At 44.4% G+C, this 23,850-nt stretch overlaps 1 protein-coding gene across 2 annotated transcripts; it reads left to right on the top strand.

The window, feature by feature from the left end:
• Positions 1-4,237: 4,237 nt before the first annotated feature.
• On the top strand, positions 4,238-20,569 carry LPL (lipoprotein lipase). 2 transcript variants are annotated; one of them, XM_075078645.1, is made up of 10 exons: positions 4,238-4,554; positions 10,136-10,299; positions 10,403-10,582; positions 11,203-11,314; positions 13,235-13,468; positions 13,695-13,937; positions 15,053-15,173; positions 15,972-16,154; positions 17,318-17,422; positions 18,401-20,569. In XM_075078645.1, the coding sequence occupies exons 1-10, from the start codon at positions 4,476-4,478 to the stop codon at positions 18,444-18,446; spliced, it is 1,467 nt and encodes a 488-aa protein (XP_074934746.1). In that variant the 5' UTR covers positions 4,238-4,475; the 3' UTR covers positions 18,447-20,569. The 2 variants fall into 2 exon arrangements, with proteins under 2 accessions (XP_074934746.1, XP_074934747.1); XM_075078646.1 differs by having other exon boundaries at positions 4,261-4,554; positions 10,133-10,299.
• The last annotated feature ends 3,281 nt before the right edge of the window (positions 20,570-23,850 follow it).

The following is a 23,850-nucleotide window of genomic DNA, read 5'->3' as shown; positions in this document are numbered from 1 at the left end:
GATCAGCATACCAGCCCCATGGCCAATGAGTGGGGAGCTGGATTATACTCCCCTACCAGCCACCCCAAAACGGGTGCAGGAACGTGTCTCCCTTGGCATTGCATTTTGAAAGATGTGCCTTGCGAGACAGCTAGCTGACTTTAGCAGACAGTACCAGCAGCGTGATAATTAATTAAAGGACAGTTGAGAAAATAGTACCAAAATCTTACTCTGCAGCCAGACCTGCAGCTCACTAGCAGAGCAGGGCATCCTGCTCTAGCCCGTACCTCTTTATTTGAAGGAGTAGAGAGCTTGCATTTTGCACTGAAAATAAGAGAGCAGGATGAAGAGGAATGAATCCTTGTGCTAATCAGTAAGAGAGGACCTTGTCTGCAAGATAAGGCAATTTTGGAGCAGAACAGCAAGTCATTTCACAGCAATAGAAAGGATAAGAAAGGCAAGATGGCTAAAGGCTATTTTACACAAGGAGGATCCCCTCCTCCTGTTGCCTGTGTGGCACTGAAGACTGAAAGAGCATCCCTGCAAAACAGAAGAGTGGGCAGGTGGAACAGGTGCCCTGTTTACTGCACTCAGAACTGTAGCTGCTGCACAGCTCCCTATATTTCTCTGCCTTCAGCGCTTCCAGGTACCAACAGGAGTGAAATTGCATGGATTGTGTTGCTAAACAGACACCCAGGCGGTTTGCGCTCTCACCTTTCCCACCACTGCATGCAGATTTAGGAAGGCTCAAGATAACGATGACATGCAGACTTCCCTGCAAATCACTGTTCTCTCCTGCCTGCATGTCAGCCTGTCACTGGGCTGCCCCTTCCCTGTCTGGCAGGTACCTGTGCCCCACACTCATTGCCAATGTGGAAAGGCAGGCAATGCTGTGTCACAAGAAGGGCTTGTAGATCCGTGTTGGTAGGACAGGCTTGCCACAGGTCACCCTGAAGCCCCTGGATGGCTTGATGCCCTGTTGCTCCTTACTCAGAGTGCATTAAAGAGGCTCAGCCCAGGACAAGAGGACCTCCAGTGCATGTGAAGCTGTTGCTACAGCCCCCAATTAGTCGTTACAGACACAGGCAGGGAAGAGTAATTTATATCCCCAAACTGGGGTTTCATTAAAAATGGCTGGTTTTCATAAAAAGATATTTTAAAAAGTATTTCATTGGTATCTTTGAACAAATTTGAAGTAGGAGAAAAGGTTTCCTTTTTTGCTTGTTTGTTTGAACTTATTAGCACAGAAATCACCTGAAAGCCCACTGTGACTTTTTGGATTTAATTTCACTTTTTCTCTTCTGAGGGGAAAGAGAAAATTTAAATACTTATAGGGAGAAAAAACCTCTTATTTCTTACTTGCATTTCCCAGTCAGAGGGAGAACAGAACATGTTTTTTGCTTGTTTCTAAGCAGTTACTTTTGTTGGAAGACCTCTCCTCTAGGAAGACCTCTCATCCTCAGCTTTCAAGTCTTTCATATGAACAGAATTAAAGCAGCACAGGAATTTTCAAAGTTAGTGTTAGTCTCTCTCCCTCTCCCTCCACCTCCCTTTTTGCCCTGTGTCTCAAGCTGTCTTTGGAGCATTGCTGTAGAAATGAAATTTTGGGGTTGATTCTCCTCTTGCTTGCTGTTGTGTCAGGTCAATGAAATTGCTCGGGGTCTAGCACAGCTGCACCACAAAACCCAATGCTGCCCACATTGTGTTGGAGGCACTTACGGACTTGTTTTGACTTTAACCTTGCACATGGTCCTTGGGTGCAAGTACCAGTCTAGTTATGCAACTCCTGTCTCCATTCCTCCAGACTTCCACCCCACCCCCTGCCCCCTGTTAGAAATAATGTATTTTAGCTCTCACTCTATTACCTTCCACCCACTTTGGAATCCCTGAGTACTATAAATCAGGCTCTGTTTTACAGGCAGAGCTTCGCTTTCCCCTATGGGTTTATGTATTTTACAGAGGAAGCAAAACTCATATCCAGTTAATGATCGCACTGAAGCACATTGCGTTGACGCCATGAAGCTTCTTCTCCATCCGATCATGATTGACTGCACAGGAAAGAAAGTTTTTAAATGTTGGAAAATGTGCTGTGTCAGACTAGTGGAACTGCACATTGTTTAGTGTTCAGGGACACATTCTGCTTTCATGAAGTCCCATCTATTTCAGCTTATTTTGCAGCTGGGTTTACAACAGTCTTAGGCAACTTGTTCAAGATCCGAGAAACCAGAATTATCCCCCCCTCCGTCTGTCTTTCATCACTTGAAAGTTTTCTTTTAGTGTTTTGTTTTGAATTTTCCTTCTTTGTTTTAGGAGGAGGCTTTGCATAACTCTTTCAGTATATGTCTTAAGAGGAGGCATGGGCATGAGGAGGAACAAAAAATTATAGTGACGAGCATTTTCAGTGTAACAAATCAGATTTTATTCTGAGCAGTTTGTAAATCTGCTGCCTGCCAGGGCTATTGATGGGTTTCACGATCTGTACTGGGAATGAACATGAAGTCTGATTACAGCCTGTGGATTAGCAGAGGTTAGCGGGGGCCAGCAGTCCACCCAAGGCTGGCCTGCAAAGCATGGCCATTGGTCTTTTCTACCTGCTTAATCTGATCCTATCCGGCAAAACAGGCGTCTTCATGCTCTGTTTTGTTCTGACTGGGTTGGCAGCACCACCTGTGATTAAGGTGGCCTGACGGCCTCTGTTACAGCAGCTTGCTTTAAGCTATTTGTTCTTTTAGTTTGCCAAACATTGCCTGCAGGGACTGGAATTTTCTAGGAAGGATGTCTGAACCTAGATAGAGCCAGGCTAATTTCAAGGGGGGAAATTACACTATAGAGTGGCAACTAAATTAGATCAAGAAAAAATGCATTGTTTAGCCCACGCTTGGGAAAGAAAGTAAAAAAAAAAGACATGAGAAAATTCTTGCTATTGTTTTGATGAGAGGGTCCCAAACACCAGTCAGAGGATATGCTTGATACTTCGCAAGCTGCAGCGCAAACCATATTTTTCCCTGCTCACACCACCACCATGCTCTGGTGGTGAAGGCTGGTCCCTCTCCTTACCCCCAGCTTCCTCACCTCTTATCCCCTGCCACTGACTCCCACGCTCTCCCACTGCCTCACCCACAGCTTTAGCCCCCCTCCCTTACCCTGCTGCCCCAGTTGTCTCAGTTGGAAAGAAAGTCTCAGAACGATCAGTTTGCACCTTCATTAAATTCTTCCAATGCCTTTTGGATATAAATAGGGTCTGGCAGTGGAGGAACAAGTTGTGTCCTGGGGGAGATGTATTCTCACTCATAGATCTGACTGGTCTTTTAATGAAATCTAATGTTGCAAAGGTGACCCAGTTCTGCAACACTCGAGCAACGTCTTATTGAATAGCCTTACTAATATGAACCAGGTATATTTTAGTCTCCTGTGGCGCCTGGTCCAAGAAGAGTCAGTTACCCTCAAAGTGAGTCCCATTTGCCTCACATTGCAAAACCCAGGGAGTCCTCATTCCCTGTAAGCGTCATAAGCTTCTTTACAAAGCTGGGCCTTTGACAACACACTGCATAGTGAAATGAAAGCTGGTCTTGTTATTAATTTAATATTTCTCTATTACATGTCCTTACATAACTGATCTTTCACCCAGTGGCCACCGATGCAGAGCTGCTTGCAAACCATATTGCTGAGGGGAGGGCAGAGAGAGTTGAAAAGCTCAGAGGCAACTTTACATTTCTCCAGAGTACAGATGCAATTTCCAGCGAATTAATCTATGCTCCAAACTTGTATCCCCTTGAGTGCCGGCAAAATAAGGTTTTAGCAAAGTTTTTTCAAGGGAACATCAGAAGGCCCCTGGCAGGCACTGAACTGAAAATGAGCAGCTGGTTCCTGGTGCAAAAGCAAGCGGGAGAAGGAGTATCTCACTCGAGGCACGGGGGAGCTAGGCTGCCCAAGGCAGGGAGGACCAAGGGGAGAGCGGCGGGGCCGCATCACCGCCGGCCGGCGGGGAGAGGGCAGAGCGGGGGCAGGGGCGGCTGGGCGGAGGGAGCCGGGCCGGCGCGCTGGGACCCGAGGGTCTGTGCGCACCGAAGCACGTTGCCGGGGCTCCCGGGCCTCGGCCGTGCGGGCCGTGCCCGGGGCCGGGGCCGGCCGGGGTCACGGTGCCCCGGGGGAGCGGCTCGGCACCCCCCCAAACCCTGCCCGCCCTCGGGCAGCGCCGGCCCCGCCCCGCGGCGCGCGCCCAATGGGTGTGTGGGCTCATTTGCATATTTGCATATTGGTGGGGACATAAGGGCCCGGGGACCGAGCGGCGGTGGCAGGGGCTTGTGTGGCCGTCGGCGCTCCCGGGGCTGCTCCCAGAGCAGTTCCTTGCCGTCGCATTATTTTTGCGCTATAGTTGTACTTTTTTTTTTTTAAAGAGAAAAACAAACCCAAACTTAAAAACTTACTTTTTTAAAAAATTTTTTTTGCACCGAAACTTTTCTGTCGCGGCAGAGCGCAGGGAGAGAGGCGGCGCGATGGGGAGAGAGGCGTTTCTGGTCGCCCTCTGCCTGTGCCTGGGCTGGGCGGCTGCTCCCGGCGCGGCCGCCGGCGGCGGTAAGTCCCCGGCCCGGGGCGGGGGGTGCAGGGGAGGTGCTGGGCGTGCCTCTTGCGTTCGGGGTGGGGGCGGGTGTGCAGGGGAAATATCGCCGGCATGGCGGGAAAGGGGAGTTTGCGACTTGGCTTTGCAAGGCTCTGCCGGGGTGCGGGGGATGCTGCGGAACCTGGCTGGCGTGGGGGGTGGGCTTGGAGGGCTCTGGAGGGCCGTGCTGGGGGCCTTTTAGGACAGACCCGGAGCCGGTTCCGTGCCCGGAGCGGCGGCACAGCCTGCCGGGCTGGTGGCACGGGCTCTGGAGGTTCGGGGTGTGGGATGATCCCGTCTCCCCCCCACCCACCCGCGGGGCAAGGACTCCACGAGTTCCCCGCTGGAGATGGGCTGCCGCAGCGGTAGCACCGCGGCCGGGTCCTGGGCGCCCCGCAGGGCCAGGGCCCTCCGCTGTGCGTGGGGCTCGCCCGGCATCCCAACTTCCGACCGTTCTTGGTCCGAATTGTTTAAGGCAAGGCTGAGTTTCATCAGCGTCATGATAATGTATTTGGGTTGTAGGAAACGCCTTTAATGCAGGAGAATCCATTAGGGAAAAACGTGAGCAGAGGCGCACGCTCTCACCGTGTCTGTATATGCGTGCACTTAACCCTACACCTATTTCTAACCGCATTTGTGCATAGGTACCCTACAGGCCAAAGAAAGTGGAACATGTGCGAATGTTGACTACTAGATGCTCACTGATGCTTTCTTCGTTAATCACAACATGACTGCAGCTTTAAAACACTTTACAAGACCGCTACCCCATAAACTTACGTTAGCAGTGCCCTGTCACAATCTTACTTTTCTTACACTAATCTCCCAGGCGTGTTTTATCTTTAAAAGTCCCCAGCCTTAGAAGAAAATGTGGCTGTAGCTCTCAGAGCTACTGTGCGGTACTAAAATGGGATATGGAAACCACTGCTTTTTTCTCTGCAGATGCCTTTGTTGTTTCTGTCGTGTACGAGGAAACTGAAGGGAAGTATTCAAAAGTAAGAGGATGGGGTGCTAGGGCACAGTCAAAGGAATGTATTCTTGCTTAGAATTCAATCTTGTGCCATCAGAGGCAATCAACAGCAGTTTTCATCACAGTATCCAAGTTTCGTACAGTATTTCCATTTCTGTGTACATAGCGCCAGGAAATTGTTGTTTATCAAAGATTCCCTTTTTAAAACCATAGTTCAGGTGCACTGATTCTGGCAAATGCATTGTTATCATATTTGGCATCCTGTGTCTCATGTGGGCAGTTTAACTTTTGATTAATATTCCAGATGCTGTTACTTCCTCAAAACTCATGTTCTCCACCCAGCTGGCTGGTGATAAACAGTTTTCTTCATCAAAATCGGTTGCCAGGTCACCGTGGGCTTCCATGAAGGAAACTTGAAGCCAAATTCTCTTGATTAGTGTGTAAACCTGTATTTGTACTGTGTCAGAACGCTTAAAGTCAGTGGGATGCTTTCAAAATCAGTAGGGGTCTCAAATCACAGATTGCAAGTCCGAAGTGTCATGAGGTTTAAACTGGAAAATTAAACTTGATTTTTGTCAGTTTCTAAGCTTTTTATTTTTGCATTTTTTTCTGAGTTATACAATATTCTCTATACCTTGATGTAGAGGAGAGCTGTTTTTAAAAACCTGAGATTATGTAAGTGGAGGTTTAAGAAAAGCATCGGAAAGTTTGCAGGGCATGATAAAATCATGGCGTTTGGCAACGCAGCCTGTAGGCTGTTAGAAAAGCCAGCTCGGGTCTGAAATTGGTGACTTAATTCCATTCCCTTTTCCAGTTTTCTAAATAATCCCCTTGTAGGTCACCTTAATAATGGTAAGCACGTAGCAGTGGCCAGAAAACTTTATTTTGTAACAGAGGCTTGCATTTGCAACTATGTGCCTGGTAGCTTTTGCCATGCAGAACACATGCCTGTATACCTCTGCTGAACTAAGGCTGGTAAGTGTGGTATTTTAGCAAAAGCATAGATTTGTTTTGTTGACACATTTTTTTGTCTCCAGGTCTGCTTCTCTTTGAGGCCTTGTTCAGAAATGGACTTGCATTCTTGTCACTAAAAACTACTTCAGTGTTTCAGTATGGATGCACATAAATTTCTTTATATCTAATTTCTGTATCTAAGTAAAACCTGCTGCATATTCAGGTAAATTTCTGCCCACCTTTCAGAAGCATGCTGAAGACTCCCTATTTCTGAGTTTTCCCTGTTTTAATTAATTTGTGTTAAAACACATCATTAACTAACCAGCAATGAGTGTTTACATTGACGGTCTCTGCATTTCTTTGGTTTTGTGTAAGGCTGTAAGAATGAGACCCAACTGTTTGACTAGCTCAGTTAGGACATGATTCAAGGGGACTTCTCACCTCAAATCTATGAGGAAGAGGTATGTAACAAAAATCTATGTATGACAAAATACACTGGTTCTGAATAATTTTTTTTAAATAGACCAAGATACATTGAGGTACAAAAGTAGAAGTGACAAATGCTAGTTTTCTGAAGTGATACGCTTTGTAGCATCTCTGCTGCGGTTTTAAAGCGTGGTACATATAGATGTCTGTATGTGTGGTGCGCGTGTACATACTATTATGTACATCTGTACTGTATTTCTAAAACTTAATTTGCAGAAGGTGGGAGGTGAAGTGGTACTGCAGCGTGTGTGCAGAACACCATGAGGTGCAGACATGTTATCTTATGATCTGAGCCATACAGAATTTGCAAAGCCAGACTTAGGCAACTTTTGAGGGTAGCTTCTTAATGAGCACATCATTAAAAAGCTTGTAACAAACCCCACCACACATACTTCCCTCATCCAGAGGGTATCTTGCTGCTGGGAACTGAGCATATGTGGATATTAGACAACGTGATGGTTCTTGTGGGCATGAAAGATGCTAACAATAGTTTCTTCTGACTTTCTAATTCCTCATACAACATAGCTAAATGAGCAGAGTGGCCGTCTGCCATTTTCCTAACTCACAGGCTGTTGCTCTGCAGCTGCTGCTTTCCTGGTGGTGACTGCATCTCAGGGCTCCTATGCCCTTAAATCCCCCCCGAAGATTTTTAGTCTGAAACACATGAATCTGTGAAGCACTTTGCGCATCTTCAGTGGTAGGTGTCATTGTACTGCCACCTTTCTAAGTTTGGTGCACTTTTCTCAGTGCACCTTTAAGTATGGTGTGCTTAGAATTGTAAATATAGTTTTATAAGCTTATTTCCAAGAGATGTGGGTCTGAACCTATATGCAAATTCTAGCATGTGTTTGTAATTGAAAACACACTACAAGGCAGGATATCAACTTAATTTAGATTTTCGATGATTATCAGATTTAATTCAGAAGGGAAATGATACCTAAGTATGAAAGGAAGCACTATTAACTAGGGAGCAGGTGGACTATTCTTGCTCGCCTTCCGGTACTGGGCAGGAATACACATAATTGAAAGTCCTTGCATTGTATGCCTTACAGCTGAAAGTTGTTCTTGGTCCTTTCAAGGTTTTACTGATTCACTGCTGAGTAAAAAGTTTATAGTTGGTATTTAGCTGATTGGCCTTTGGGACTTTTCTTTTTCTGACTAAAAAGTAAATAGTGTATCTCTAAAGATTTGTTTCAGAAAGGGGTTTAGTACTGTCGGTGAGAAAAGGAAGTTTTGAATGTGCAACAATATAAGAAAAGGGTGATTTCTGAGGAAGATCAGAATTTGGTTAGTTTGGTAAATTTTACTTTCAGTAGATAAAATCTTATATTCACCATTATGTGAATACTTCTACTGGTTTGGAGAAAGGTGTTTTTCATGAACTTTATCCCTTCTGTAGGGGGAAAGAGGCAGGAAGGGGCCCTCAGTGTAATTATCCCAGATTAGCTAGCTGGCCTAGCATGGTCAAGGTCAAAACCTAAAGCTGAGCACTGCCTCTGTTCAGTGAACAGTTCTTGTTACTTCACTGCATGTGCTTTGCTTTTGGCAGGTGAGAGGTCCTGATGAACTTGGGCAATGTTAAGCTGTTGATTGCAGATGATGGCAGTCTCTCTAAGGCTTGTACATGAGCATTTGTTGCCAGGCTGTGTGCTGGTTTTACACGTCGCGTGAGAAGCGAGACCCTGGTTTCTGTGGCCCACCAAGCACAGTAGGAACCTCCCAGACTTTATACAGCTACCTGAGGGCTGAGTGAGGTTAGGCATAAGTCAGTGCCCTGCTGAGTATGGTAGCTTGAATGAGAAGACTAGAAAAGATTCCAGAAAAAAATGAAGAGTTAATTATTTATCAACTCTGAGTGATGCAGCACAACTTTATGGAGAAATATAGATCATCCAGTTATTATAGAAAACCTCTTCTGCAATGGGAAGAAGAAGGGGAACGGAAGTCTGTTTGGCGTGTCTGGCATGAGATCCTCGCAATGTCCCTTTGCATTCCCTATGGTGGCTTGCAGCCTTGCAGTGTTTAGGAGTTTGTGAAAGCTTCGTGGTTACGATGCCGGGAAACACAACACTGAGCAGGACAGAGCTGGCCTGAGTTCAGCTGCATTTGTAAAACAGGCAATCAATATTTGCTAAATGCAAGTTGCCAAAGAAGGGCCTGGTTTTTGAAAAGCATTGGTGTTTAAGTCCACAGTTAATTACAGGGTCTGCTGGATATAGAGGTAGTTAAGTGTTGATTCAGATGTAAAAAGAGGAGAGGCATTTAAGTTTCTTCCGAGACAAAGGAAGTAGTGAGCATGAAGCCTAAAGTCACTTCTCTGCCTTGGCAGGAACAAAAGGAAAACAGGTTTTGAAGCTGGAGGGAGTTCTCTAAGTGATCTTCTCAGGCCATCACATTGTTTGTTACCGCCAGTACTTGATCTTCATGCCACTGTCCAGTCCTGGGTCCCTGGGTTTCCCCCCCATAGCTTCAGGCAGCGGAATATTTTTTCCTGCGGTGTTGCTTATCAGATGATCTGAAGAAATACTGCCTTCAAAATACAGGTTTCTGCTTTGCTAGTTCAATTTCCTTAATGTGGGTGTCTGATCTTCTCACTTGCTGTTTTTGTCTGTTGGTAAAAGGTTAAAACTAGCATTTTGTAAAAAAGTGGTGACTTTGCAGCTCGTATTTGTAATTCACTGCAGCTACTAGATGCTATAAAGAGCCTTCTTAGGCGGTGATTACTGATGAAGTGATGTGGAAGATGCACCACCAAAATATGTAACAGTATGGCAGAAAGTTGCTGCTTTCCTGCATGTACTGTCTGACTGTCCTGTGCAGTTTTCTGCACTGTTGTGGTTAATTCACAGGTTTTCTCCTAATAATGTAACGGGGAAAATACTGACTCCTAAAAGGAATTCATACCTCTGTGACAGCTAGCCAGATTCTCGCTCTTTTAGCAGGACCTTGGAGGGGGAGCAATTTTCACCCTTTCATTTCCTTTTTACGTGGCTGTTGTGGCACAAAAGGAGTGCTGTAGGAAATGAAAAACACATGTCCCATTTCTTGACTGTTCTTGAGATCTCTCCAGCATCGTACCTGTGACTTCTGAATTGTTTGTCCTAATACTCCTAAAACAGTACTGTATTTCTTGTGTTCTTGCATAGCAGAGGCTGAGACCAATTTTGGGGGAATTGAGAGCAAGTTTTCCTTACGGACGCCTGCAGAGCCTGATGAGGATGTCTGCTACCTTGTTCCTGGGCAGGTGGACAGCCTGGCACAGTGCAACTTCAACCATACCAGTAAAACCTTTGTGGTGATCCATGGGTGGACGGTAAGAAGAAAGGGGAGGAATCTCCCTTTTAACCACATTCCGAGGTATACACCACAGATTAATATTAAGATATCTCCTTTTTTAATTAAAAAAACCTCAACAGGTGACAGGAATGTATGAAAGTTGGGTCCCGAAGCTGGTGGATGCTCTGTACAAGAGGGAACCTGATTCAAACGTCATTGTGGTGGACTGGCTAATTCGAGCTCAGCAGCACTACCCAGTGTCTGCTGCGTACACTAAGCTGGTGGGAAAGGATGTTGCTATGTTTATTGACTGGATGGAGGTAAGACATGTAGCCACATGTCTCACATTGTACATAATGTCCTAGGAGACAGAACAACAATGAGGCAGCTGTGTTAACTCCATCTACCCAACAGGAGAAGATTAAGCTGTTGCAGACAGTACTTTTGCTGGACGGGTAAAATCTCAGCTTTAATTTAATGGTTCTCTTATTCAAGGAGGCCTTTTATAGTGGATTCCAGAAACTTTACCTTGTGGTCTGTGGAGCTCTATGAGTCTACAGTATCTCTGAAGGCTCTGTGAGAGGTAGCTATGGAAGACAGGTTCCTATATGTTATACAGCAACCAGCCCTTGGGAAACAGAAGTCTGCCCTGCCTTTGGGAAATACGTAGGAGATCCAGAAACTGGTGGGGAGGGGGTGGCTGAAAACCTTTTATATAATACATGGCCCTGCGTTCTGTCCTTCGTTCCACAGTGCTGTCTGCTTAGATTTTTGCCTTAAGTTAGTTAAGTCAAGTGACCTAGTATGGCACAAAATTGTTAATTGTATTTAGTTTCTTCTGTTATTCATGGCTCAAAGAATTCCCAGTGCTTACAACACGTTTTCCCTTGTCTTCTGAGGTTTTCCCATTTGACTTCAAACAAATTGCTCTCTTCTGCAGGAGCAGTTCAATTATCCTCTCAACAATGTCCACTTGCTGGGGTACAGTCTAGGTGCTCATGCTGCTGGGATTGCTGGGAGCCTGACCAAGAAGAAGGTGAACAGAATTACTGGTAAGAAAACCTGTGGCTGTAGATTCCTGTCTCTTCCATGCTGAAATATTAAATTCCTCTGGAAAACCACCAGAATAATTGTTGCTTGTTAGCAGTACTTGGGTTATGTGTTCATTCTTTACTGAATCAGCAGGGCTGATATTTCTGTAGTAGATCTGGAAAAGGTTCAGAGAAGAACAGCAAAGGTGGTGGGTGAGGAGCCTTGATCTGCTTCTGCACAAGAAATGAGTGGGTAGGCAGGGATTCATTGGCCATGAAAAGAGACTAGTTGGTGAGGGAGGTGGGGGATGTGTGATTGAGACTTGCCAAATCCATGGCTCGGAGAAGGTCACAGTATATCTTGCAGGATGACAACTTCATCTGGTTGTCTTCATCCAGGTGATCATCCCTTGCAGCTGGTAGAGCCATTCAAAAAGAACAGGAGGTAGATCCTCCTGCAGTGGGTGTAATATCTGCAGAGATCTTTGCCATGGGATGCTGTGGATGCAAGAAGTTTATATGGGCTCAGAGGGACACTGCACAGATAATCAGAAGAGGCCCACTGTGGGTTACTAAAGAAAATTAATCCAAACAGGCTCAAGTCATATTCTAGGCTGAAAAGAATACTGGGAGAGTTTTGGGAAGGGAAGTGTACATATGCATGCCCTGTTCCTATGCATGCTTAAATGTCTGCTTAGGGTGATTTTTGGAGGCTGAAAACTGTGATAGACAAGGCAAAATGCATGGCTGCTCTGTGTCTCATTTACATCCCAGCACCTGGAGAGCTGACCCCCTAGCACTGGTCTCAGTGACAAAAGGAAATGCTAACATCAGCAAATGAGGCTAAGAAAATTACTCATCTGTGGTGTCTTTGCTGCTGTGAGAGCTTGGGAGCGGCATTCAAATGGAAGCCAAGCTCACTTCCTTTTGGCACCCATTGCCCTTTCACCTGAGCCTGGCTGTGATCCCAGATCCACAGGCATGCTGGGGGGTGGGCTAGGCATCAGTCACATCAGGAAAAGCTGATTCCTGAGAGGTCGCAGATCAAAATCAGAAGGCCAAAGTACTAGTCCCTCTACCCTTCCTTACTCTCAGCTGCAGATTTGCTTTCACTGAGGCTGCCAAATCACTCAAACTCCAGTAGCACTCTGATTTGCTCCCACGGTTGCCCTCGGTGCCCAGGATGAATATTTCCCTGGGAAAGCGGCATCACTGTCGAGCACAGGGAGCAATGGGATGTGGTCCCTGAAGTCCTCACAGCAGGGGGAGGCAGCTCAGACTGGGTGAGGCTAGCCAGGGGTGAACAACCCAGGTGCCTGTCCCCAGCTGAGGGCTGCAGAAAAGACATGTCCCTTGAAGCTCTGCCTTTAGCCATCTCTCAAGTAGTTGTCTGGACTCGAGAGAAAGTACTTGTTCACTGGCAGAATAGTTCTGGGTGTTTTTGATGTCAGTGTTGCTGCAACTTGACAATTTACCATAATGATCTTCTTCCCCTTAGGCATGTAGACAGTGAAACTCTTGTTTATGATTCCCACTTGTTCCCCTAGCAGGGAGTTAGCAGCAAGACATTTTCCACACTTCAGACACTTCAAATAGAAATCTTACAATTCCTCTGTTTCTTGAAAAGAGAAGAAGACATTGAGAAAATATTTACTAGCTTGTTTCTTCCATTCACTGGAAATGTTACAGGTGTGAGGTTATCTGGGCTTCTTTACATACACCTTATTTCTTTATACAGTGACAGCATTTCAGTGTAGTGTATTTGACTGTTCTTTATGCATGAATGCTACTTAAATGATCCCACTGTAATGTCTGCAGTGACGCCGACACCACATGCAATACTCTGGCTCAGTGTGGTAGTTGAGTTTGGCATTTGCTATCACCATTGGTATCTTTGGAAGACAATAATTTCAGTTATTCTTTGTGATTTGCCCCATAAAGGGCTGGATCCAGCTGGTCCTACCTTTGAGTATGCTGATGCTCCTACCCGCCTCTCCCCGGATGATGCTGACTTTGTGGATGTCCTACACACCTACACTCGAGGCTCTCCAGACCGCAGCATTGGGATCCAGAAGCCTGTTGGACACATCGATATTTATCCTAATGGTGGAGGTTTCCAGCCAGGTTGCAACTTGGGAGAAGCACTCCGTCTGATTGCTGAAAAAGGCTTTGCAGGTGAGTCTGCTCTGAAACAAACAGTATAACATCCAAAGGGAGATCTTCAATAGCCTGCAGCCTTCTTGCAAGCAAAGATCTCTGAGAGGCACAAGAATTTGTTATTTTAAAAGCATCCTATAAAGCTCAGCTCTGGCATAGTGGATCATGCCTGCTGACGCCATTGCTTAGGGGTTTGTAGCATTATATGCATTTGTGTATACTATTACACATTTTTTCTTTCAAGATGTGGATCAGCTAGTGAAATGCTCTCATGAACGATCCATCCACCTCTTCATTGACTCCCTCCTCTATGAAGAAAAGCCCAGCATGGCCTACCGCTGCAACACAAAGGAGGCCTTTGAGAAGGGACTCTGTCTGAGCTGCCGGAAGAACCGCTGCAACAATTTGGGTTACAAGGTCAACAGAGTGAGAACGAAGAGAAACACCAAAATGTACTTGAAGACCCGTGCTCAGATGCCCTATAAAGGTAGGTCCTGCTTGCTTAGTGGTGAGCAAGACTGGTGCTTTTGCTCAGCTGTGTGTCAGGGTGTGTGTGTGCTGCAGATGCCAATATTGCTGCTTTGGTACCTGTGCTGAGCAGGTGTGAAGCTTGCCTGCAGTTTGCCATTAAGCAGGAGCTGAAGTGTGGTCTCAGAAAAACAGTATCATCTTACTCATGGTGTGGAGGTGGGGTACGATAGAAAAAGGAAGATATTTTCAGCAAGTTTCTAAGTAGCAAAATTAAGAGGATTTACTCTAAAGCCTGGTCACTTGGAACAACTGAGTCTTCCAAATTTTTCAGTATTTTTCATCCCAGTGAATTTGTCCTACTACTGGGAAAGTAATCAGCAGATCTCAGCCTGATGAGCAACTTCTTTAAAGATGTGCAACCATGAGACTTGTGCTTTCTGTAGTGCCTTTCCCAGAGGTGCACCAGCTCTTGTCTAAATATCACAGAACTTCTTGATTCCCATGGCCACAGTGGTAGGTACAAGAAGGACATTGCCAGAAAGAACTGGAAGGCTTTCAGCTAGGGAAATAGCTTCTGAGTTGGATTTTACTACCTTTTTTTTCGTCCCTAGCTTTGACTCTGCCACATGATATGCTCATTGTGTGCTTTGTGTGATGGACCAGCAATCAGAGGGCACATTCCTGCAGTGTTAGAACAGCTGCAATACTGGTGTTTTGTTGGCATTTGGTGCTTAATCTGCAGTGTCAGTGGGTTGAATTTTTTTACCAAGGCTTCTGTATGAGGAGGGCACAGCTCGATTGTTTCAAGGACAGCAAGTCTTACGCATTTATAACAGGTTTGAAGGTGATACTGCAGACTCTGGGGTTAAGGTGGCAGCCAACTAAAGTGCAGAGTTTAGTTGCAAGATCTAGAAAGGTCCTTTTTTAATTGTGATTCCCTTGAATCCTGATTTTTAAATTCTCATGCAAGTAGTTCTCTGGATACCTGCCAGGAACTAAACACCTCGGTTTAGTGATGTTGGTGTATTCCAGTTTAGGATTTGCATGGGGGCTTTTGGGGGGTTTCATTACCAGCAGTGTCTCTGAAGATAGTTTTTTTTCCTAATGGCCTTTTCTTTTGTGGTCTTCTAGTCTTTCATTACCAGGTCAAGATCCATTTCTTTGGAAAGACTAATACAACCAAGACAAACCAGCCATTCCTGATCTCTCTCTATGGCACTCTAGACGAGAGTGAGAACATTGCTTTCACACTGTGAGTAGCAACAGAAACAACTGCAATGTACTGTTCAGTCCACCTAAATCTGTTAAAGCTCTGGTTGAAAAACTTGTCCTAGCTCCAGCTACAGAAATCCTCCAGGATCTCAGAATCTGCTCTTGTCCTTGATCAAGAGGACACATCCACTGCTGAAGCTAATGACCTAAGCTCTGCAGGAGCTGCTCTGATAGAGATCTGAAATATGGGAATGTGAAGTCTGACCTGTGGCTTAGCCTAATAAGAATTTTTGTCGTGTGGCAGGTTTCTTGTTTTCTTCTCTTCAGTATCTTTATGCTGTGTTCCAGCCATGTGAAAGCTCCTTAAAAGCAGACTGCACCCAAGAGTTAAGTCTGGGTCTGAAGGCCTCAGTGCAGAAGCTGAGGGAGACATGCGACTTGCCTCCACAGCTCTGCAAATAAGCAGAAGTCTGTGCTTACATCCCTGCACCTGAGCTGGCAGGGAGTGGGGCTGGAAAGCACCAAAGTCTGTTTTGTTCTCCAAGGAACCTAAACTGTTCCTGGCTGGTGCTTCTGAGAGCCACCAGCACTGAAGAAGACACCCCTTGCCTGGCAGTCTGTCCCAGGGTGTTACCAGCCTTGCTGCAGAAAGCTTTTCCTTGTACCTCTACAAAAGCTTAAGGTGTCTTTCCCTTATTCCATCCATCAGAACTATGGAGAAGGTTGCTTCCTTCTTTGAACTACATAAAGTCCTGGATTCGTGTTTCTCCTTAACTTTCTTTATCTCTCCAACAGTTCCCACTTTTTTGTTTCTTTTTCCTTGTTCCCCTCCCCACAGGCCTGAAGTCTCGTCAAACAAGACCTTCTCCTTCCTGATTTACACAGAAGTGGACATTGGTGACCTGCTTATGCTGAAGCTGCAGTGGGAGAAAGACACCTTCTTCAGCTGGTCAGATTGGTGGACTCCTTTTACATTTGACATCCAGAGAGTCAGAGTGAAGTCAGGAGAAACTCAGAAAAAGTAACTTGTTTTGCTTGTTATAAGATATATTAGTTTTGTTTGACAGTATTTCTGATTCCTGATATCTTGCAGGGCAGGACAAAATATGGAAAGCAGTTACAAATGGGTCCAGCACTGATAGTCAGGGCTCCAGTGCCACCAAACTAGCATTTGTCAGCCAGGTTCAGTTGTTTGTTTCCACTGGGACCTGCGATCTGTAGATCTACTCTCACATGATTCATTTGTATACCATATGTGCCTCAGGTTAGTTATAATATGTAGGATATGATCTCCATGAACCAGCATCTCTGGTCGTATTTGCAGTTGTTCTCCTCCTTTCTCTTGCTGGACATTTGCATGGGTTTTTTTGCAAAGAGGTGCTTAGAAGGAGATTTTTTAGAAACACTTTGAAAAGTGCATTTACACAAGACATCGCTGCTTTGTTAAGCTGGATTTTCTTAGGAGCTAGGAATACCTGAATGGTGGGTGGAAAATGAAACACATGACTGTTGCAGGACACTGCTAATGCACGAACATTAGAACAGCAAAGTCTAAACAGAACTGCTTTGACCTGAATCTTTTGAAATATTCATTAGACATGAGATCCATGAGCAGAAAATGGACCCAGAACAGAGTATGCATGTCATATGTACAGTATTGTGAATAACATGTTCCTCCTTTGAATAAACAAGGCAGTCACTTTATCAAAGAACAGTTATCAGAGCTGAACAAATATAGGGGTGGGGAAAGTACTGATAACTAGAAAACCAACTGCTCAGGTTTGCTGGAATTGGCAACCTACTTTGTTTGCAAACATTTGAGGGAGTAAGGCTTTCTTCCAAGATTTTACCTGACAAAAAAGTCACACAAGGACTGGTGCAAGAGATCCAAGAGACTTTGAGAAAGAGCTTCTGCTCTCAGCCACAAGAAGATTTTTATGCAAAGGACTGCAAAAGTTATGGCTACAGTTTGGGGTCCATGCATAATGCATTTACCAGTTTTCCTTGCACAGTGTTTCTTTTGTCACAGAACTCTCTTTTAAAAACAATTTTCACACGGGCTTGTAAAGTAGTAGTGTTCCATATGACAAAGTACAAAGATTGCTTCCAAGCACCAGTCCTGTTCCTACGGTTAAAAAGAGACATCTGGCTGAGTCATGTGATTGTCCAATATTCATTCCACAGGGTGGTGTTCTGTTCTCGGGATGGCACCTCACATCTCGGTAAGGGAGAAGAGGCAGCAATATTTGTGAAATGCTTGGAGCAGCCTGTCAACAGGAAGAGAGGAGGGTATGAGTGATCACTATTGTTTTTGGGTTGGGGGAAACTGGAGTGGTAGCAGGAGGATGTACCAAAATTTCCTCATTTACTTGAGTTGTGCACTGGTGTTCTCAAGGCTTCAGAGGCATCACAACTCAGACTAACCTGAAGTTTGCTTATGGCAGCTTTTGCATCTTAAACCTCTAATGTGGGTCTCTGCTAACCATCATCTTGTGTGGTTGTTAGGATGTCCGAAAAGCGAGTGCAGGTCACTGCCTCTCACATTCACACAGTGGCCAAGTATAAATAACTTGTTAGAGAGGGTTTACAGACAGGACACTAGTGCAAAGAGGAGAGCATGCCTCTATCTAAAGATACTCTGCCCTTAACTGAAGAACATCCAAACATCCATACTGAGTCAGTCCAGAGCCCTTACTTCTTGCTGGCCAGCAGCAAATTCCCTGGTGCTGATGTAGAAATGGAGCAGGCATATGGAGGTGCTCTCTCTGGCATACTGCTTTCTGCTGGCAACTGCCAGCTGAGTGACTTCCTGAGGTTTGCATCACTGATTTGGATCAGAGATTGAGTCTGTGTTTAATAGCCCTTGGTGCACTTCAATTTTTTTGATCATATTTTTTATGACACAGAGTAAACTTTCAAATGTGGGGCCAGGTTTATTTGGACTTTATCCACTAAAGTTTGAGCTGGAGAAGTGGTTATATTTATTTTAGTGCAACTGCTGTGTGTGAAAGGTCTCATGGGGACACTTCTAGACTAAGATCTAGTTCTGCATAAAAAGGCATTTGTGCCGACCTTCACTCCAGGGCAATGACCTGGGGAGTCCTTGAGAGCTCTGTGTGTATATTTTTTTCTGTTAAGTAGGCTTTTTTTCCCCTTTCCTGTTAAGTGGTTGGGGTTTTTTTAATCTTAACTCTCAAAAATAAGACAAAAAGGAACAAGTATCTTATGTCTTCCTCTTCACCTTATCTGTCTTTCTCCCCCCCACAGTGCCAAGAAAGCCTCTAAAGAAAATTCTGCTTACGAATCTGCTTAAGTGACAAGAATGAAGATTTTTCCACACTGGGGAGGAGGAGAGTCTGTTCATCCCTGTGGACTGGATGTTCAGAACCAAATATATAGAAATATTTATCCGCTGCTGGCTTTTTGCCTGCTATTCCTAGCTATCTTAGGAGACTTCTTGTAAGGAAGTCTCAGCATACAAAGTTACTAACCATAAAAATACATTATCCGATAGTTAAAAAGAAACCCGCAAAAGAACTTGCCAAAGGCTTGAGTGCTGGGAAGGAATAAGTAATTTTGCTTAATCATGGCGCCTTGTGACAAGGTTTCTTGACATTAAATCCTCTATGGCAATTTTCTAGTATTTATTGAAAAGGAGCAAAGCCTTGTACCTGGCTTTTCTTTCTTTTCAGGTGTCTTCTGAAACTGGACAGGTTTTTTTTTCTGGCTTGGCTAACTGAATTTTCAGACAGTCTGGTGGCTGGAGTTCATTGTCTTCAAGTATGTTTTTAGCAAATGAATAGGTTTCTCATGTGAAAAAACACCTTTGCTGTGTGTATTACTAAAAGGTGTCAGGGAGTGACTTAATATGGGGATGAATTTTCTAGTTTGTGGTTAGGAATGTGTTTTACTGGGGGTAGGTGCCGGTGCTGCTTAGCAATAGGTATGATCTGTTAAGCTATGTATTTCTATGCAGCTTACCCTGGAATAAAGAGCAGTTGTAGGAGAAGACAGCAATACTAGTGTCCTGTGCAGACATTCAACTTTTTTTCTGTGCTTTCATTCCCTGAAAAGGAAACCAGCTAGCCTCCAATACTCTGTGAAAAAGGAAGTGCAAAGGAATTGAGTACCAGAAACTGCAGGAAACAGAATTTCCCCACACACAATTTCTTGCATCCCAAATGCCAAAACTGTGACAGTTTCTCTGCTCTTTGACACCAAATGTCAGTCATGCAGCTGAGTGGCTGCTGTAGGCAGTCTTCAGTGCAAATAAATCCACTTGACAGGTGACAAACGTGCCTATGCTTGTCTGTACTGGAATTGTGACTGCCAGTGACCCACTTGGTTTGTTGCTTGGGTTCTGATACAGTGCTAGATCCTAGGAGCTGCTTGGTTTTCTGACATGAGGTGGAATTCAGCAAGGGGCAAGAGCTGTGACAGTTAAATGGAGCTTGATTGTGTGATGCACAAGTGTTTGTCAGAGTGTTCATTCTTGAATTAGACATGCTGCAAGTTGCCAAAAATAGATACATTGAACGCATTCTGCTTCTCCTTTTTTAAGTAACACTTAATTTGTCTAGTGCTCTGAAAAGTTTAGTAGCCCTCTCTTGGCTTTCTAGAAGGTAAAATGCTGGGGGGACAGAAGGGTGTGAAGGTAGATGCTTGGGGAAGTGTAATGTCAGCTATTGATGCTGGTTTTTGTAGTCTTTTCCTGCATGTGCAAGACAGTGTGGAGGTGGTGATTTCTCCAGTATCATCCCATCTTGAAAGCAAATCAAATTGTATATTTTCATGTGCAGTTTGGTTTTTTCCTTCCAGCTGTGGCTGCTAGTATATTTGGGGATAAGAGTCTTAAACAGTGCAATATGTTGGAATATTAATAACTCAAATCGCTCACATTTGATTTCCTAACCCTTAAACTACAGCAGAGATGTGATGAGTCACTGAGGGTGGTGTTGAGTATTAAGCCACTGCATTTGAGACCTCTAAAAATAAATATAATGATTTATTCCCTATAGACTTCATATTTTGTTGCAACTTTCTCTCAAGAGTTAAGTTCTTTGGAAATAAAGAGTCTGTATCTAAACCTGTATTAACAGCATACCTGTTCAAACACATACAGAAATTGGATAGAAAATAGTGAAGGCTCTTGTACATGAGGACACATGATTTAGCTTTGGATGTTATTTATTAGCTGTAAATAAGATATTTATGTGTGTAAAGGTAGTTTGTATATATTGCTGAAGTTGCTGATAGTCTCTACGTTAATACAGTCGTGTGGTATTAATCCTGTATATAGCTTTCGGATTTTTATCAACAAACCACTTAACACTGAATTATTTCTTATGTGGTTAATACATTTTTAAAAAAAAAAAGAAAGATCCTCTGTTTTGTACAGAATAGAAACCTATGGTTTTAATAAAATTCTCAAAATGATGCCAAAGTCACTAGTTTCCTTTTGATGAAAAAATCTGCTGTATATCTTTTATGTGAAGGCCACAGCCTTTTACTTGGATTCTGAGGTGAAAAGATGGGGTAAGACTTTTTTGGTTTTTGTTTGTTTGGTTTTTTTAAAGCAACATATGATCTTTTTTCATGTTTCCTTTAATGAAGTGCAAAAATCACATATCAAGACATCAGGGAATCACTGTGCTATCAAGTATCCCCATCACAAAAGAAGCAGCTGGTTACCTGCAGTTTGTGGTTTTCAGTTTCATGCCCTTTTAAGAACAGCCCTTACATTGAAAGGCTTATTTCCTCTTTTTTTAGTAAATGTCAGAACTATGCTTTTGCTTCTTGCAGTACCAAATTAGAGGTGTTCTGACCCTGTGGGTACGGGAGGGAAGCACCAATCCCTTACCAGCACTACTACTTAAGGGAGTAACAGTGGAAAAAATCACTTTGACCCATGTGTGATCACAGCTGAGCTCAAGCCTGGTTGTCACCAGAAGTTTGCTCTGTGTGAAATACAGCAAGGGTCTACCAAGGCCCTTGAAAGGGGAGTGCCAGAATTAAGGAGAGTTGTAGTGACATGCATATGAGGACAGTATTAGGAGCATTTAGAGCAGCTCTGATCTTCGGAGACTCTGCTTCACACACACTTATGTGGTCAAAGAGACTATTCTTTTAATTGACTAGAGCTTCATTGGTGAAAGCAGGAGGAGGGAGGTATGCAATGGAAAACAGATGGGCACAGAGGCAAAGGATGAAAGAGGGAAGGCAAGGAATTAGAGGGGAAAGGAAGGGGGGGTTGGGAGTACCCTGGGGAGTATGAATGGGAGAGGGGAGACATGGGAGAGACCCAATCTGCAGAGGGAATACATGGAAATGCTGGAAGCAGATGTTCTAAGGACACGGCTACTTTCCCTGTGTCAGTGGCTGGATTGGGGGACTAGAAGGACTACAGTTGTACAAGGCAAAGTGTGTGACCACATGTCCTAAAATCACATGATATTACTACTCTTTTAAAGCCACAGCAACCTCAGTACACTAAACACATTGCTAGGTAAAGCAGAGAAACAGTTTTTGGTGCAGGGACACAAACCCAGGTCTCCCCTGTGAGCCTTCAGAGCTATCCTTGGCCCCACTACTCTTGCATCTTGCTCTGCAATGCCCAGCCACATCAGGAAAGGTGATAATCCTTGTTTCCCCTGCCAACTGTCTCCAGAGAGGGCTGTGGTGGGGATAGACTGTCCCATGGCTAACTAATGGCTGGAATATGTAGAAAGAGCCATTCTTGGCTGGAAATAAAGGCTGAAGAAAATTATTTCAGCCACTGTACCTGCAAGGCAAGGAGGTCCTGACTCAAGTACTTAGTGCCTAGATTTTTTTTCCTACATATTTTTCATTCTGAGAGATTTTTGGAACCAGCAACGAATTTGCTGTCTGTAGGTGTCTCCTTACCCAAATAGCAGGTCGGTAGTTAGTGGATTTTACTCCCCTGCTGAGGCACTGTATTCTTCATAGGTGCCCGAAATGCAGCACCTGGTTTCACATTAGGGGACACACGCTTTAAATATTAGATTTCAGGGGGCAAGAATAATAGCTTATCATCTGAAGTCCAAGATCAGTTCCATTATAAAAGCTGAAAAAGCACTCAATTGGTTCAGCAGTGAGAAAACTATTCCTTTTTCCATGTCTGTGAAGTGGGTGGTTGATTTCCATAGCCTTGAAATCATGAAGTCCTGTATAAATCCCACATCTCTGTATACCAATGGGGTTTTTTTCCTTCACAAACTGTGATGACTGGCTACGGAAAATGCTTTCTCCCTTCAGATACAGTTGCATGTCTGCTGTTTTTCTGTGTGTTGTGAACAAAATGTCAGAAGCTTGCTGCTTTGGATGAGCAAGATGTTGCAAATGTGTTGTTTCTAAAGCTGGTCAAAAACAGATATTGAAAACAAACCTTCAATAAAAGGTAGGAATTAAAGTAGCTGTAGTATTTTCCTTTTTGTTTACAGCTGTCAATGCAAGGCTGTCCATATTCTGACTCTGTCAATCCAAACATAGCAGTATTAAATCCTAAGGTCCAAGGGAACCAATCCAACTGCCACCAAGTCATCATTCAGGAGAGAAATTTCCAGCTTCTCTTGCTAGCTCTTTCAAGAAAAGTCTTCTAGTCAAATGCCTTTTCTAGCAGGTCTGGAATGTCAGCAGTTTGCACATAAACAAATAAAGGGATTAGCATTCTCCAGTGACTGAAGGAGAACAAGGAAATGAGAAGAGGAAGGGAAGGGAACCATTTGGCAGAACATCCCATGTAAAGTTTGTCTCAACAATGCCTTTATATCCGTGTGTGGTGCTATCTCTGCTCAGCAATGCTCAGGATGCTTCCCTAAATCATTTCAGGTTAGCTCGGCCAGAACAATGCATCCACACCAGAAAAGCAGATGCTAAACAGGGACCACTTTGGGTGTAACAGGTGTTAATGTGTGGGGGCAGTGTATGTCCAATGATGTAATCTTCCAACCATTCATGTCAGATAAACACCATGTTCTTCATTGCAGACCCTTCCTGTGGGAAGTAACCTGATATCATTAAGCCTCTTTTCTTGCCAATGACTCTGGAGAGTCTCTGTTACTGTTCATCACCCCACCATGTCGAACCACCCTGTGAGCAGTGAGACAGCCTGGCTGACCATGTCTGTCCTCAAAAGCGCCAGGAAGTGAGGACATGTCTCATGTTGCTCCACCTACAAAAGTTGTTTTTTTTTAACCTACAATTAGCTGTAAACCTGGAATCTTCTAAGTAGTGAAACAAGGACAATCCCAAACAGAGAGGACTGCCAGCTTCACTTCTTCATATACGCAGGCGCTTCACAGAAATTGAGAGCAGTAGGAACAGATTCCCATGCTAGAACAGGTTGAAAAGATGCTAAGAATAGCTATACTTTTTCAAAAGAAGCATTAAAAAGAGACTTCAAAAGGTTTCCTTGCCAGGTACTCAGGCTTTGATAAGGCCCCTGTTTCCTTCCTGTAGCATGCTGCATTCAGGAACTTTTGGGGTTTCTTCCCACAGCCTGGTTGGTTGCTGCTGCACAAGGCTCCCTTAAACCTTGGGGTTAAAAATATCTCCCATGGCTTACTCTGGATGTGAGGAGAGGGCCACCAGGCTTGTGCTCTTGGTGAAAAGGCCAACTCTACCTCCACAATGAGGCCAAATCCAAACCTCACTGAGGCTTGGAAAAGTCTTTTTGTTGGCAATGTGAGCTTTTGAGT

The sequence above is a fragment of the Phalacrocorax aristotelis genome, chromosome Z, assembly GCF_949628215.1.
Source record: "Phalacrocorax aristotelis chromosome Z, bGulAri2.1, whole genome shotgun sequence".
Taxonomy (NCBI): domain Eukaryota; kingdom Metazoa; phylum Chordata; class Aves; order Suliformes; family Phalacrocoracidae; genus Phalacrocorax; species Phalacrocorax aristotelis.
The sequence above is the reverse complement of the archived record's forward strand: the minus strand, read 5'-3'. Positions and strand labels throughout refer to the sequence as shown.